The sequence below is a fragment of the Choloepus didactylus genome, chromosome 19 (assembly GCF_015220235.1).
Source record: "Choloepus didactylus isolate mChoDid1 chromosome 19, mChoDid1.pri, whole genome shotgun sequence".
NCBI lineage: Eukaryota > Metazoa > Chordata > Mammalia > Pilosa > Megalonychidae > Choloepus > Choloepus didactylus.
In genome coordinates this window covers 32,104,723-32,121,572 of record NC_051325.1, presented here as the reverse complement: position 1 = coordinate 32,121,572, position 16,850 = coordinate 32,104,723, and the positions used below count along the sequence as shown (strand labels likewise).

Genomic DNA, 16,850 nt, shown 5'->3' with positions numbered 1-16,850 from the left:
TCACATGGTTTGCAGGAGACATGAACCCAAGAGGAACTAGTCTAGGCTAAAAGGAAAATGTATTGGCACAACTGTGAGGGAAGGGCTTGGGTGACTGCTTCATCCTTTGCCCACCCCTTGGCCAGCCACCTGTGACCACAGGGGCTAGAAAGCGGGAGGAATATTTCTTGGAAGGGGAACAGTGACATCCAGTGCCCACTCCCACCCCCAAAGCTCCAAGACCTCACTTCTGTTTTCCTGGGTTTTCATGTTTCTTCATCCACTGTTCTGTTCACTGACACGTACACCCCACCTTAGCGTTAGTGACTGTCTTCTAACTTTGGTCCTCACTCTTCAGCGGTTCCTCCACGGTCTCCCTCCTCAGAGGCCGGGGATTCCTGGGCTCCACGCTTTGTGTTCCCTCAGTTCACATGTTGTGGTCCCTGGAGGCTGCTCCTGAGTGTCAGGTCCACCTGGCCTGCTTCCTGCTGGATGACCCCACTGAGGTCATTCAGGTACCTCTCCTGAGCTCTCCGTGCCCAGGGGTTCACCTGCCCTGTGGGTTCCACCTCAGTCTCTCAGAGCCCACCATCCTTTCCTCCAGCCCCCAAGCATTCTGTGCCCCCGACTCCAGCCATGCTTCAGCCCACAGACACACTGGTAGTTCTTATGTTGGCTTTTCTCCGTTTCATTCCTTACTCTAGAGCACCCCACTACTGCCGTTTCCTGTTTCCACACCTCCAGCTAACTCTTCATCCTCTGTCCGGGCCACCTGGCCAGGGTCTAGTGCCCCTCCTCTGTGCTGCCACATCACCTGAGTGCGTTCAACTCAAAACCTCAGTTTCCCATGAAACCTCAGCCTTCCACGTTAACTATAAACAACTTCCAAACAGTAATGATCTCATATCCTCTGGGCCAGGCACTGGGAGGGGCTCATTGTAAACAAATGACTTTCTAGCACTGCTGAGAGGGATACAAAGATGAATCCCAAAGATGAGTCTGGAAGGGGATATCAGACACACCTGAAAAGCTAAGTATGTTGCCAGAAAGAAAGGGACCAGAGATCCTGGAAGAAGCAAAGCCCTCCAGCCAAGCAGCTATAATCAAACTACCAGAAAAAATAAAGGTATCCCCATTCTTCTTTCAAAATAAGCACCAGGGAGTTTGAATAAAATATCTTATAAACCAAAACCAGAACTAAGCTAGTTTATTGAACTTCGGGGGACATTCCCACTAAACCAAAAAGCAAATAAATGTTTTCTTAAAAATAATCCGGTTAACCAATACATATTGGAACAAAGTCTGTATTTCCCAAAACAATGGAAGCAAACACACAAACACAAGTATTTCATCCCTTTCCAGTCCCTGCTAAATAAGTCAAGCTAATATTCACACATGCCCATCCAGCCTGGGCAGCTGGAAGTCTAGTTGCCCATGACTGACTGGTGCCCATTAAGCGGCCACCACCACCACCACCTCCCCGTCCCCCACACACCCCCAACTTTGGATTTGACGCATCTGCTCTCCCAATCATGTTAGCCACCACAATGCCAAGCCTGAGCCTGGGCCTCCCTTTGCTGTTCAGTCCAATGTGGAGATTGGCTATTAACCCTGAAAACAGCTTCTGACCCCGGAGGCGGCCAGGCCCGGGTGGAAAGCTGAGCCTCTGACGCAGATCTGGAGGCCAGAGGCTGTTTCAAGCAACCCAGGGCGGCCGTCCCCGCATCCACCTCTGGGCCCCAGCTGAGCACAGGATGGCGAAGGGTTGGGCCTGGAGGGGCAGGATTTCTCCTACCCTTTGCTGAGAGCCCCACAGAGGCTGGCCTGCCTGGAGCAGGGTGGCCACTCATGGACAGGTACTGCCCCAACCAAACCCACTTCACCTGGAGTGACCCAGCCCTGGTGCCATGCGTGCGAGAAAACCTTTCCACCCAGCCCGTTTCACAGGCGGACAAACGGAAACCTCGCGTCCCTCAGACCTCTCACCAGGCTGCGCCTCCCCGCTCTCAGGTCCTCGCCTTTTCCACTGGGGAGAGTCCTGAGCTAGGTGGGAGTCAGGGTGTCATTAGAAATCACCCCTTTCCAGGACACTGTGTCCTTTTGGGCTCTTCTAGGCCTCAGGAGTGGGAGCTTGAGGACAGCCTGGGGAGTGGAAAGATGGAGGAGGGGGAATCTACCTTGGTGGCCCCAAGACTAGCGTCTACCTAGTGTGTGTTCGTGGAGTGAAGATGGGAAGGGGCTGGGTGGTGAGCTGCTCCCCTCCCCACTTTCAAGACGTCACTGGAGGCTGTGGGCTGGGAGCAGGGGGTGGAGCCACCTGACCAATAAATCCCAGAGCTGTCGGACGGGGTCCCGCTGCCGCCCAGAGGAGCCACCTTGTCCACACACAGACCTACTTCGGTGAGTGAGACGGCTGTCCTCCCCAAGGGCTGGGGGCTCCTGGATTGAGCTCCATCCTGGGTGCATGGCGCGCTGCCCCTCTCCCTGATCCCACGCCCCTCCAACCCTCACTCATGCCCAGTAGAGCCCCTTTCCTCCTCTCTCTCCCACCACTCCACTGTCCCTTGCCTGCTGCTCCCTGCCACCACCATACAGCCATTGCACACCCCAAACTGCCAGGTGAGGTATGGCAGGCCACAGAGAAAAGGGGCAGAGGGCCTGCTCCCCAGACCCCCCAGCACCAGGTACCCCAAGCTCTCATGTCCCCATGGAGAACTCCCTGTCCATCCATCCATCCATTGGCCTGAAGCTTCTCTTCCCCTCCCCAACCTTCCTTCTATTTCTGGAACTCCCTGAAGGAAGGAGGGGTGAGCCCGACAGAGCTGACCAGGTTCTGTGCCCTGGGCGGGGGAGGCCTGAGGTGCAGAAGCAGCATCTGGGAGAACCCAGGTCCCCTGGAGCACCCTCCTTCCCAGCCCAGGCAGGGAGTCCTGAGCAGCTGGACCCTTGTAGGCCTGGAATGAAGAGCAGTGACAGAAGAGGGAAGGGCATTAGGAGACCCTAGAGCCAGCCCTGAGGTGCCTGCTGTCCAAGGGGACCCTGGAAGAAGAGGAAGGGGGGACATGCACGAGTGTCAGGCCCCTTGAGTGCTATCCACTGTCCATGGGAGCAGCCCTGCCATGGCCAGCCACAGTCTAGGCCTCCTGCTACTGCTGCTGCTGCTGACAGCCCACCCTGGACCCTCAAAGTCTCAACACTGGTCCCACGGTTGGTACCCTGGAGGGAAGCGAACCTCCGGCTCACCCTGGGGCTTCCAGCAGGCCCGTGGGCTTCCAGGTGGGTGATGGACCACCCCAGCACCACCTACCCTGAGCCTGGGGGTGGGGGGGGGGCAGCTGTAGTCCAGGCTCCCTTCTGAGGAAGGGTCCTGGGCACTTGCAGCAGGCAGCCCAAGCCAGACTGCCCGTCACTTCCCCAGCGAAGCCCTGGGTCTCCCGGAGAATAATGTGCCCTGGGTGGGCAGGGCCATGGCAAAGTGGTCCCTCCGCGGAAAGCAGCACCTGATGCAGACACTACTGGTGAGTGGGGTGAGGGCCCTAGTTTTTGATCCCAGTCACTGGTCACCAGTGGTCACCAGGGCTAAGGGCTGGGGGCTATGCAAGAGGGAAATGAGCCATCACTGTAATGCAGCCTGCCACAGCACCCCACCCCCCAGCTCTGTTTCTCTGTGCCCCTACTGCACTCAGAGCAGTGTGCCCTCTGCTATCCTTATTTCCCAGGAGAATTCTAGGCAATTCATGATAGATATTTATGATAAAGTAAAAGATAAGAAATCATTAGTAGAAAGACATAATTGTACTAAAACCCTCCATAAATAAGACAATGGCAGCAGTGGGGTCTCCCAGCCTTCTTGGCAGAAATGGGAAGCCATTGTGTCACAAGGTAGCAGAAGGGATAAGGGTTGTGACTTCACACACACAGACAGCAGGTCCCAGGACCAGGAGGTCACTGACAAGTGCCAGGAATGACTCAGTGACTGCAGAGCTCCCCGGGCCATAGCAGGTGCAGGCAGATGGTTTATTATTACTATCTTGCAAACTGAACATATTTTACAGTACACCAGAGGTGCAGAGTAAAACAGTCAGTGATAAATTCCTATAAGGCAAAGCCTCATCGCCTAACTTAAATCAGTGTGAGCTCGGGTTTTTGCATATTAGAATTGTCGAGGGTGGGCAACACCGTAGCCCCAGGAGCTGAAGATTCCCACACTGGGTCCTCAGGATCCCCACCAGCACGAGCCTGTAGATGGGAAAAGCGTCCGCAGGACCCTGAAGCAGGCAGGCCGCCGGTGGCCGCGTCCTGCTCCCGGAAGCCAGGACGGGATGGGAGGGACCGGGACCAGGCAGACCGAAGCTCGGCGGTCTTGTGCCCAGAGCGGTTGGTGGAATGACCGCTCCTTTCCCTCCGCAGACCGAACCCCGAGCGCCACGCCCCGCCCCGCCTGCCCGCCAATAAAAGTGTGAGGTATCCGAAGCTGTCGCCTCGAGTTCTCTTCTTCCTCCCCATCCCTCCCCCTCCCACTTGGGACGCTTCCCCGCGTAGGGGCTGGAGGGACGCGGGCCGGGCCCCGACGGCAGGAGGGGAAATGGGGCGAACGGGTCCCTGCTGGCAGAGCCCGGGGAGCAAGGTGCTGGCCGCAGAGGTCGCCAGGGTCGCAGCGCCACGTGCGCAGCCCCCAGCGGACTCCATAGGGTGAAGACGCGCCGAGAGCGCGCCCGCGTGGCCCACAGGCGAGCGCGGGACGACGAAATCCCAGGACTACACGTCCCATGGTGCCTCGCGACCTTTTCGGGTCACGGGTGACGCCACGGCTGCGCGCCGAACGCGGGGCTGCGACTCAAGTCATGCTGCGCGCGCTGAGTGGTTTGGGCGCCCGGCCCTGGTGCCGGCCCCCAGTCCTGTCGCTGCTTCCCGCGCGCGGCCGCAAGACTCGCCATGACCCCCCGGCCAAGTCCAAGGTCGGGTATGTGAAGCCCCTGCCTACGGTGGACCCTGCGGAGTTCTTCGTGCTGGCTGAGCGCTACCGGGAGTACCGCCAGACGGTGGGCGCCCTTAGGTGTGTGAGGGAGGGGAGAGGTGGCCGTCGGCGCCCGCGGGTGGGTGTGTGAGCTGAGGTGGGGGTGGCGTGGAGGGTGCCGACCTTCAGCGCGTCTCCGTCCAGGCTGCAGTTTGTGGCCGAGGTGCGGAAGAAGGTGCACGACGCCCGGGCCGGGGTTCTGGCAGAGCGCAAAGCCCTGGAGGACGCCGCTGAGCACCGGGAGCTGATGGCCTGGAACCAGGCGGAGAACCAGCGGCTGCACGAGCTGCGGTGAGTGGGGCGGGAGGCGGGGCGGGGCTGCCGGCCCCGCCAGGGAGAGACCCTCGCCTCGCTCAGCCCTGACCTCTTGCCCCTCCCAGGATAGCGAGGCTGCAGCAGGAGGCGCGGGAGCAGGAGCAGCGGAAAGCCGAGGAGAAAGCCTGCCAGGCCCGCGAGGCGCAGGCCTGGGTGCAGCTCAAGGAGCAAGAAGTGCTGCAGCTGCAGGTAGGAACTCAGCCTGCGAGGGAGACAGACCCCGTAGTGCAGCAGTAGGAACTCAGAGGAGCCAGGTCTTGCTAGAGTGAAGGGGGGCACTCGCTACCTGCACACAGCGCAGCCTTGAGTTTTGAGAGTCACCTGGTGAGGATTTGGGGAAAGAGTGCAAGGAGAGTACCTGTCAGGAGCAATGACCCGGAGATGAGAGCTGAAAGTGGGAATTGTTCAGATGCCTAGCTGGTGGTAAGCAAGTGTCTCAGGGAGGGACCCTCACATTCCACAAGTTTATATTTTGTCTTGCAGGTGTTAAAGTTATTGAAAAGTTAAATATTCCAGGCTAGGACTGGAAAGTGTGAGACTTAAAAGTGGGGAGACCAATTGGGAGTAATCAAAAGAGAATGGATGAGGCTTGAATTAAAGTCATAGAGGTGAAAAGACAAGTTAGAATTTGAGAGGGGTTACAACATTGAGGGACTGAGTCTACCCAGCAGGACACGAGACTGTCACAGCTGGTACTTAGAGTTCTAGGGGATGATTGTCCAAGAAAGAGGAATGTTTCATGGCTGCCTGATGTTATTCCACTGGGAGATCAGTGAGACCCTAAAAGAGGACATGGACTCTAGACGATCCTTCCCCAGGGAGAACTGGAGCCTCTCCCCTGCCTAAAGCCTGGCGCCTTTCAGGGCTCCCACTCAGCTGGCCTTCTCTCTCCCAATAGGAGGAGGCGAAAAACTTCATCACCCGAGAGAACCTGGATGCACGGGTGGAAGAAGCATTGGACTCACCAAAGAGCTACAACTGGGCGCTCACCAGAGAAGGACTGGTGGTCAAGCCAACGCACAGGGGCTCCTAGGGGCCCAGTAAGAACAATGCCCTCTGGGGGCCCAGGGACCGTGTGTGTATGAGGGTAGGGGGGTTGGAATAAAGCAGCTGGTGCTTCTTTTGAGGATGACTCCACCTGTTTCGGCACAGTTCACATTTCTGGCCTCTGCACCCACCACTTGGTCAGGACTCCCAAACACAGTGTCCTGTTCTGCCCCCTGTACAACTCTCAGCAGAGCACAGACCATAGAGTAGTTTACATCTCACAGGGAAGTGGAATGCACTGGGGCAGCCAGGCCATCCCCTAAGAATCATCAAGGGCAGGGTCAGTGAACTACAGCTGACTTCATGTGTTGAGCCAGGATCAGCTCCTGATACTGTCGGAGCACACCCTCGCTCCCCATAACATTTCAGAGATAATGAAAATGAAATAAAGCAGATTTCCCCCCTTGAACTCAGCTTCTAAATAAAATTTTACTGGAACACAGTCACACCCATTCTTTGACTACTTTCACACAACAAAGGCAGAGATGAGTAGTTGCAACAGAGACCTTCTAAGTGTAAAATGTTTATTATATAGCCCTTTGCAGAAAAAGTTCACTGACCCCATATCTAGGTCTTCAGGGCACCAGCTGGGAACAGGGTTCACCTGGCCTCTGGGCCACAGGCTGACCATTGGCCAAGGGTCTGCTCCTGCTTGATGCTGGGTTTTAGTGGCCCAGGACACAAAAGGCATGGAGGAGGCATCATCCATTCCTGTGGGCCTCTACCCATGGCCTCAGCGACTCATCTGCCCTGACACTCAGCTACCTGGGAACACCCACCAGACTGGTGGCAGGGGAGGCCTGGTGGACCAAGGCTTTGTAACACCAATGTGACTTGTCAAAACCTTGGACCCTTTTGGGTACTGGGAACATTTGTGATTGAGGTTCTGAGGGCTGAGTGGATGAGCTTACAGACTCTTGCCTATTCAGCTGCAGGCCCTCAGCCAATGTGCAATGAGGTTGAAGGGACATATTCCTCTGAGCCAGAGCTGCTGCCCCTGAACTTGCTGAGACACCAACAGAGGAAGGAAGGAATTTCAGCTGCTTTCTGTGACTCACACATTGAAGTGAGGGCCTGGGAACCCCCAAGAAATAAAAAGAAACTTCTTTCAGGAAATGTGGGTGACTCCTGGTGTTCCAGGTGAGGAAGAAAGTACAGAGGTGCAAACGGGCCCAGTGGTGCCCTGATGCCTTGTGCCCAGCCCACATCAGGGCATTGCCTCCCTCCTCAGGCTAGTAACTGTTTTCTCTTCCCTGGCACTGCACTGGGTCTGGTCAGCACAGCAGAGTCCTGAGGTCAGGGCTCAGCATTACCTCCAGGGCCAGAGCTGATGGGCACACATTGTAGGCCATGGTTTGTCAATTTCATCCTCAGCCTTGGGCTTTGTCATGGTAAAAAGGGGGACCATCTGGTTCCCCTACAATGGAAGCCCTTGGCAAGCTTTCAGGTGGGCCACAGCCTGTGGCAGGAAGCTCAGCCATGTGTAAGGTCCTCTCCTAAGCCTCCCATCACAATCTTCCAGTTTGGATTTTTCCAAGTCCATGACCCCTCGTCACCAGGATCCAGACCCAGGCCATCAGCTCTTCAAGTAAAGAGAACAATTTGATGCTTCCTTGGAGCTCTGCCTTGGGGCTGATTTCCCTTCACTGCTGTCCAGTGTCCTGGATGGGGCGATGCTGATGTTACGCAAAGCTACCCATAAACCAAGTGTCTATGTTTTAATTCTCCACCCACAGCCACCTTGCTGATATAGGCACAAATAGCAGCTTACTGTTATCTTCAGGGTTGATTTGGGCCCAATCCCACCTGATTGTCCTGGAGCTGCTGGACGCACAGGTAGGCTCTCAGGTCCCACCTAGGTCTTGTCGGAGAACTGCGTGTTTCCCACAGTAGAATGCCTGCTCTAAGGCAGAATGCTGGACAGCTAACCTGTCATGCATGGCCTTGCCCAAGACACCAGCTCCCTCTGGTTCTCACCTCAAGTTCTAGGTAGAATTTGGGTCTGCTACAGACGTTGGCTCTGCAGGGTTGCAAGGGCTAGACTTGAGTCATACTTGCTGCAGCCTGGACCACCTGAAGAAGCCTCTCACTCTAGCCCCACCTTGAGGGTGGTAGACACAGGCGCTACCCAGTAAAAGCATTGACACAGGACACCCAACATAGATGCTTTCCCCAGGCCGAGAGGAGGCTCACCATGCTTTGTGCACTGTTGGGTAGAGAGAGGGTGCATCAGGACAAAAGTGCAATTTGTGTTTCACTTGGGGTGGGGAGATATGCCAACCCACAGGAACTTTGCTGAGTGGGTAACTTTCCCAAGAATTCATCTCCCCCATCAAGCATGGATGTTTTACCGAGACACCCAGGATTCTTGCCCTTTCCGGTTCTCCAGGATAAGCAGCTGACATCAGTGAGGTGGACCACCATGATGTCCTGGGTGGGATGGTAAGGTGGTTGAGCTCCTGAGGATTAGACTGTGCAAAACTGAAGAGCTGTTCATCTCTTGGGCTGGGTGGTGAGGGTTTACTGCTGCAAGGTGAAGGAAAACTGCTTATAATGGTCTAAGTGGGCAGGAAAAGAGACGAATGAACTGACCAGGCTAATGGGTGCCGTGTGCCACCAAGGAGCCACACTAGACCCAATTAAGCCTGAAGCCCATATTTTTCCTCCCATTTTGCTGCATGGAACAGAGTCACAGGCATCCAACGTTCCCAGAAAGCCTCAGGAAAGTTCCCCTTGAACTTGACCTGTGGTTGTTTCCCTGGCTTTTAGGTACACAGTTGAAATAGATACCTGGCGAACAAGCCCGGTCCCCACAGTGGTTCGTTGACTGATGAAATAAGGGCAACACTGGCAGGAAGAGGCAGATTTGGACTCTTTTCCTTCCCAAACAGGAGGTCAAAAGCAATATTGCAACCTGAAAAACCTGAGACATACAGGCCTAGCAGTGAGGCTGGTCATTTCTGCTGATGGTGACTTAGTGAATATTTCCTCAACGTAAGTAAGCAGGTAAAGTATAATGAATTATAAAATGAACATCAGGGTCAAGAAATAGAACACTCCCTGCGTTCATTTCATGGTTCAGTTTACAGACCTTGAGGTCAAGAACCTGCAAGGAAGAATCCCACTTAGTGCCTGGAAAGGGCCCAGGGAGCTGACCTAGAGACGCAGTTGTCAAAGGCTCCGCCTCACCTATGGTCCCGGGGCTCTTGGTCCCAGATAGCTAATAATCTACCCCAAGTGTGGGGGCATTTCCCTTCCCTGAGGGTAAAAACATGCAGCTAAGTGATAGGAGTTCTTTGGGAAGTTGTGTTACATTTCACCACTTTTTTTTTTTTAATGCCAACGACTGAGGGAGAGAAATGGCTTGGGCATGGGGTTTTGTGTCTGGGAGATTTGTAGCTGAGCTACAAACTTCATCCACGGCTCCTGCACCTCCGCCTGTCACTGCCAGAGCTGGAGCCCACAAGCGTGGTCACTGCCGGCCCTGCTGCTGCTGGTGCTGGACGGGGGATTCTGAAATTCTGCAAAAATTGGAAATAGCTATGCTTTTGATCTAAAACACATTCTTATACTTTTAAATGTGATTTTTTTCTAAAGATGAGTAGAGTTTAATTCTAACATAATAAGATACAAAATGTATTTGTTAAGAAAGTTTTCATATAAAATATCTCTAAATTAGGGTTTGGCAGAAGTCATTAAAATATATATTTTTGAAAACAGAAGTTTAGAAGCAGCTTTTTATCCCTTTTCCCTTTTATTATTTATCAGGATTGTTGCATCCTTTTATAAAACACATGGTTTTCTTCCTCTGGATATTTTGCTGCTGATTATGACAGTCAGCACTTAGGGAAAAAAATTAAATAACAGATTTCTGGTATTTTAGTTACTTTCTGCAATGATGAAATTTAAGTTTGTGTTGGTTTTTGAATGATCTTTGCATGTATATTAACTGCTGCTAAGGGGAAAAACTGATTTGGGGGAGACATAAGCTGATCGAGTCACACCTCTGCTTTTGGGTCCTTTTGTGGGTTTATAATTGAAATAAAACCCCGTGAAAATAAATCTCCAAAGGAGATGGAACAGTGTCTGCATGTTTGCCATCTCACTGTCTTTACACTGAAATCCATGTGAATAAATCAGAAACAGAGAAAGCACCGTGAGAGGCTGCAGAGCTTCAAGTTACAAGGCTGGGCACGCTGCCTGGGTTGGAATCCCAGCTCCCCGCTTACTAGTTGAGTATCCCTGGGAATGTTTCTTAGTCTGTCTCTGCTTCAGTTTCCTCAAAAATAAAATGGGGATAAGACTGGTACCTACCTGTAATACTACTGTGGCAATTAAATGAGAAATTCATGTAAATCTAAGCTCATTGTCTGGGACATAGTGAGTTCTCAATACATATTAGATGCTATTATTATTTGTAATGAAATTAGAGAATGGACTCAAACTCATACCGTGAACCAAGGAGAATTAATTACCTGCCAAATACAGTGGAATTGCCAGAGGCAGCCGAGATCTGCCCTGCAGTTCTCCATTGACTCCAGCAGAGGGCAGTTCTCACTCAGATAGTGGCAGAGTGCTCAAAAATTTAAAGGATAAGCTGGGGAAGTTTGAACATTTTTAAAACAGAAAGAAAGGGAGGGAGGAAGGGCATCAGAAACCCAGGTGGTTGTTATTCTCTCAGTCTCTCTCTCCTGGGACCCCCCACCCCCACCCCGTCTTAAATATGTTGCTCTCTGCGCATCTGTAGTCCCAGTCCCCACACCCGCGGCTCTCATACATGGTGCCGCTTCACCCCTAAATACTTAGCATATCTCGTCCTAGAACAAGGTCATTATCCAACATAACCATAATGTCATTACCCAAGAAATCAAATATCGAGCCAATATTCAGCCCATTTCCTGCATTGTCGCAATAATGTCCTTTATAACTTAAAAAAAAAAAAAAAATCAAGGTCCAGTAAAAAAACATGCATTGTGTTTTGTTGTCATGTCACTTTAGTCTCCTTTAATCTAGTACCTTATCCACCCCCAACCCCCTCCCACCTCACACATATTTTTTGTTTTTTTTTTTCAGTCTTTTTTTCAAATTGTGGAAACATACATACAATACAAACTTTTTCCATTTTAACACCTTCAAGCATAAAATTCAGTGGCATTATTTATATTCACAATGTAGTGCTACCATCACCACCATCCATTACCAAAAGTTTTCTATCACCCCAAACAGAAATGCTGTATCCATTAAGCATGGACTCCCCCTTCCCTACCCCCACTCCAACATGTACTCTACTTTCTGTATCTATGAATTTGCATATTCTAGTTATTTCATATATGTGAAAGCCTACAATGTCTGTCCTGTCTTCTGTGGGCTCTGGTTCCAATGTCGGTCAAATTTTCAAAACGTTTGCGGAGCTGTTGGGCTCAGTCCTCACGTGTGCCACCCAGTGGCTGATCAGGGAATTGCATGTATGAGTTACAAAGCCCATTCAGGGTCAGATCCATGCCTGTACAGCTTGGACATGAGCTCAGGAATGCGTCCCCAAATTTGTGGGTTTTCTCTCTTGATTTTCCTACTTTCAGAAGTTTTCCTGACACTTTCTGGCTCCTAGGGTCTCCCTTGCTGGTCCTCTGGTCAGAAAGCTGGCGCTTTACTTTCTCTGTTCTGCTACGCACTTCACTCTGTGTCCAGGGCCACGTGGGGAAAAGACAGAGCGAGGTAAAAAGAACTGGAGAGTCGCCCCCATGCTCTGGGCACCACAGCCCTCTGGTCGGTTTTAGATGCCTGGCTGGGGGCCCCTGCCTTTGCTGCTGCCTTCTCGGCTGTTTCCGCTGCCACCGTGGTATTCCCTGATGGCTGACCCTTAGGAGACCCCGTTCTCACTCCTCGGGCCAGAAAGAGAGGTTCTCTCTTTGAGCAATTTCCATCCACGTCTGGTGCCTGCCTCCAGGTTTCAGGCTACCTTAGAGTCCTGGCTGGACAATACTGGCAGGAGGAAAAATGGCAAACTCCTTGCCAGTTCAGTGGAACTTTGAATTTTCGTCTCCTTCTCCAATCTGCCTGCTACTAGTTACATTCCAGACACCTCATAGAGCTGCTCCATGGATTGTGTCCAGGAATTACAGCCACAGTCAGTGAGGGAGACTGGGTGGGCTGGGCAGAGGGGAGTTCTTCTGCAGAACAGGGAGCGTTCTTGTTTTATTTGAAACTTTTCAGTACAACACACATATAGAAAAGTGTGTTAATCTCACATTTTTAGCTTGAAACCATCACCAGAGCAGGAAATAGAAGCACCTCTGATGCCCTCTCACAACAGCAGCCGCTTTCCTCCAGCTTCTAACCCCATACACTGATTAAACCAATTTTGAATCTTGTGTAAATGGTGTGGCGGTTTGAAGTTGTTATGGACCCCAGAAGAGCCATGATTTTTTAATCCACTCTTGTTGGGTGTAACCTTTTGATTGAATATTTCCATGGAGATGTGACCCTGCCCATCAAGGGAGGGTCTTAATTAGATCACTGGAGTCCTTAAGAGAGCTGAGAGCCCACACAGACCTAGGTGCTTGAAGACGATTGGAGATGGAGACGGAAGGATGTTTGGAGGTGCTAAGTTAAGAAATGAAGCCCAGAGTTTGCCCCAGAGAAGCTAAAAGAGGACTTCCAGATGCTTAAAGAGAAACGCCCTGGGAGAACAAGCAAGGATGCACACAAACTGAGAGAGAGAAGCTAAGAGAGGCAGAAGCCCAGAGACATTTTGGAGAAAGCTATTTTGAAACCAGAACCCAAGAGCAAAGGACAAGCAGACGCTAGCCACGTGCCTTCCCAGCTAACAGAGGTGTTCCAGGCACCATCAGCCTTTCTTCAGTGAAGGTATCCTCTTGTTGATGCCTTAGTTTGGACACTTTTATGGCCTTAGAACTATAAATTTGTAATCGAATAAATCCCCTTTATAAAAGCCGATCCATGTCTGGTATTTTGCATAATGGCTGCTTTAGCAAACTGAAACAAATGGCTTCCATTCACATGCATTTTTTCATTTAATATAATGTTCATTATCTTCATGGTAGCAATGGTTTCACAGTGGTATACATATGAGAAAAACTTATCAAATTGTATACTTTAAATATGTGCAGTTTACGGTATGTCAATTTTACCTCAATAAAGCTGCTTAACTTGATTTTTTTTAAATGAGCTATTTCCCATCACAAGAATGAAATGACATAGTATGAAGTGATCGGCACACACTTGTTAGCCATGTAACTAGAAAAGGCATCGTATGAATGCATTCTTTTATATAAATATGAGTTGCTCTTAGAGTAATAGCAAAACAGATTGTTTTTCTACCAAAGGGGAAAAAAGGTGATGGACAAGTTGCTACCTCGCATCCTTCATCTCTAAACAAAAGAGACACAATGCACAGTGAATGTCTTTGGATTTTAGAGTACACATGGCCACATCTAATTGTTCTGCTCTGAAACTTTACCAGGACACTGGAAGGGGTGTCAACTTTGAGGGGTGTCTAGGACAGGAGAGGACACCACAGGACACTCAGGTCTAGGGTAAGCAAACCTCCGTTTTGGGCTGCGTGACCCAGCGGAGCAAGTGATGCTCAAGATGTGCTTGTGGAGTCAGTGGCAGGCTCCAGGAGCGGCCTCCTAGAGTTTTGGAGTGAAGCTCTATCCTCTTTGGCAAGTCACTAGCTTCTTTGAAAAACTGCTCTTGTCTTGCCCTTGTCTGGCATTGAGACTTCCAGTTGTGTATCATTTTGCTTTTTCTGCATAACAAACCACCCCAAATCTTCAGGACTTAAAACAGTAAATATATGTTATTGTTCATGAGCCTATGAGTCAGCTGGATGTTTCTTCCACTCTCCTGTATCTCAGGTTAGCTGTGGGTCATCGAGGCAGCTCTGATGCTCTTGCCTGGGCTTCCTTGCATGCTTGTGGGTCATCTAGGGGACACCCTTGGCTGGAGTGGCTCAGCTCTGCCCCATGGTCTTTCCCCTTCAGCAGGCCAGCCCAGGCCTAGTCCCATGGTGGTGACTAGGCAGGATTCCAAAAGTCAGAGAGAAATCCTCAGAAGGCCTGACATTCATGGAGAACCATCTCCTGACAGTAATCGACTTGTACCACATAAGACGGAAGTGCACGTGTGGACCCAAGTTTTTCCTGAAGGCACAGAGACGTGGCCCAAGCTGATGCACTCTTCCTGAAGTCATACCCATTCCTCAGCTCAGACCTATGGTCTCACGGGGACTCCTGCCTGTAACAGTTAGCCAAGGAGGAAAAAAGGGAGCCAAGTTTTCAGATGACACAAGGCTGTCCTCCTCTTGGGTAGCCCTAAAGAACAGCAAAAAAGAGTTACCTCTCTGGTTGGGCAAACCTGAAGTGTTGCATCTCAACCAGTTTGCCTGGACCTAGAGATAGACATGTGTGTAATGACCTGCCTGGGTGAGAGGGATGGGGCAGGAAGTTGATTGGAAGACTGGTAACGTGGAGGTTTGTGGAAGAGTATGTGGATGGACCTCCCAGAATGGATCTAAAGTTGGAGACTATTTGTGCCCCCTTTTGAAGCTCACCAAGAGGACCCAACACAGAGGAGGCTGTCAAAAATTAGGAGACAAGTAGGCCTGTCCTGTGATTATCAGACAGCCTCTTTCTCCACCTACTCCACTGGGTTTGTGAACAAAGTGACCAAGGTGGTAGGGATTGAGGCTATGCATGGGCTCAACCACATGGCCTTTCCCTCACCAAGGATGACCTGGCTACTCCGCTGCTCAGTGCCTAACCATCGGTGGTAGAGACCAAAGTGGGGCACCATTCCCTGGGGCCCAGCCAGCCCCTTCCATCACAGACGGGGTAACAGTTTGTCCACTGGAATAGGCACTTCTTCTGGATTTGGATTTTCTTCCTTTTCTTTTTTATACTTCTACTAGCTCCACCATTCATTAGCACATTGTATGCCTCATTCAGCATCATGGAGAACATACCGAATTGATTTTGATCAAGGAACTCCCTTTATAGGAAAAGAAAGAGGGCAATGAATTATCTGGTGTTCCACGCTCCCGTCCATCGGGAGCCACTGGCCTTAGCGGTAGAATGGCCTGTTGAAGGCTCAGAGACAATGACCAGGGATGGATTATATTCTGAACCCCAATAAGAAATGGTAAGCAGTAGCTGAACTGTTAGAAACATTATTACTACCACCTAAAAAAATAGCTGTGATAAAAATAGAGGCTCACACTCACAAAACTGAACCAAAATACCGTATGAGGGAAATACATTAGCTGATAATTATGAAAAACTAGCAATTCAACAAATTGTACCAACAACAAAAATCTGTGCCTTAAATAAAGTCCCTCATAAGATCTCAATAAATGATTTAACTAACACTCAATGAAAGCTTCTGAGTTTAAAAAAGACAAGTAGTATCAGCAGTGTTGTAAAATAAATTCTGGAAACAGATTCTGGGAAGATCCAGATGGCCACCTGGCCAACCAAGAATCCCTAAGAAAAAGAGCAAGCCATGAAATTACCCATTAATAAATATATATATATATAGTCATAGCAAAATATTGGTGGGGAGATTTTTATAAACTACTTCGAAAAATCTATAATCAATATCATACATGTCAGGCCCATAATCCAGGCAAAACCATTAAAGTATCATCCAGCACTTCACTTCCTCCTCCCTCTCCCAGACCATTTCAACAGTGGCAGGTGGATTTTATTCCACTTGCATTTTATTTGGGTTACAATTATGTATTAGTCATGGTTTGCACGTTCTCTTGTTGGGAGGAACCATTCTCTTAAAGCAAAGGGTATGCTACAACCATGGCAAAAAAGCTATTAAAAAACATGTTCCTGATGTGGAGGGGACCCTTTGAACTTTCAGTGCCTGTAGAACTCAATGCAGCAGTGTTTCTATTCACTGGTAATGAACAATCTAAAGAGGAAATCAAGAAAAGAATTTCATTTACAATAGCAACTAAAGAATCAAATATCTAGGAATAAATCTAACCAAGGATGTAAAGGACTTGTACACAGAGAACTATCAAACATGGCTGAAAGATATCAGAAAAGACTTACATAAATGGAAGGACATACTGTGTTCATAGATTGGAAGACTAAATATTGTTAAGATGTCAATTCTATCCAAAGCGATTTACAGAGTCAATGCATTCACAATCAACATTCCAATAGTCTTCTTTGCAGAAATGGAAAAGCAATCATCAAATCTATATTGAAGGGTAAGGGGCCCTGAATGGCCAAAGTTATCTTGAAAAAGATAAAAGAAGTAGGAGGACTCATACTTCCTGATCTTAAAACTTATGAGTCACAGTAAAAAGTGAAAAAATTGATAATTACAGGTATTGGAGGGGATATGGGGAAATAGGAACATTTATTCATTGTTGTTGGGAATGTAAAATGATGCAGCCACTATGAAGATAGTTTGCTGGTTCCTCAGAAAGTTAAGTATAGAATTACCAGATGAA

At 50.0% G+C, this 16,850-nt stretch overlaps 1 protein-coding gene across 2 annotated transcripts; it reads left to right on the top strand.

Moving 5' to 3' along the window:
- Nucleotides 1–4,789: 4,789 nt before the first annotated feature.
- On the top strand, nt 4,790–6,437 carry MRPS26 (mitochondrial ribosomal protein S26). 2 transcript variants are annotated; one of them, XM_037811778.1, is made up of 4 exons: nt 4,790–5,035; nt 5,141–5,287; nt 5,377–5,500; nt 6,210–6,437. In XM_037811778.1, the coding sequence occupies exons 1-4, from the start codon at nt 4,824–4,826 to the stop codon at nt 6,342–6,344; spliced, it is 618 nt and encodes a 205-aa protein (XP_037667706.1). In that variant the 5' UTR covers nt 4,790–4,823; the 3' UTR covers nt 6,345–6,437. The 2 variants fall into 2 exon arrangements, with proteins under 2 accessions (XP_037667706.1, XP_037667707.1); XM_037811779.1 differs by having other exon boundaries at nt 4,794–4,942.
- Nucleotides 6,438–16,850: the final 10,413 nt, after the last annotated feature.

Bases quoted from the DNA above. Each gene is read 5' to 3' on its own strand.
- MRPS26 (XM_037811778.1), top strand. From the start codon at position 4,824: ATGCTGCGCGCGCTGAGTGGTTTGGGCGCCCGGCCCTGGTGCCGGCCC. The intron at 5,036-5,140 runs GTGTGTGAGGGA...GTCTCCGTCCAG, and splicing joins CAGACGGTGGGCGCCCTTAG to GCTGCAGTTTGTGGCCGAGG. The intron at 5,501-6,209 runs GTAGGAACTCAG...CTCTCCCAATAG, and splicing joins AAGAAGTGCTGCAGCTGCAG to GAGGAGGCGAAAAACTTCAT.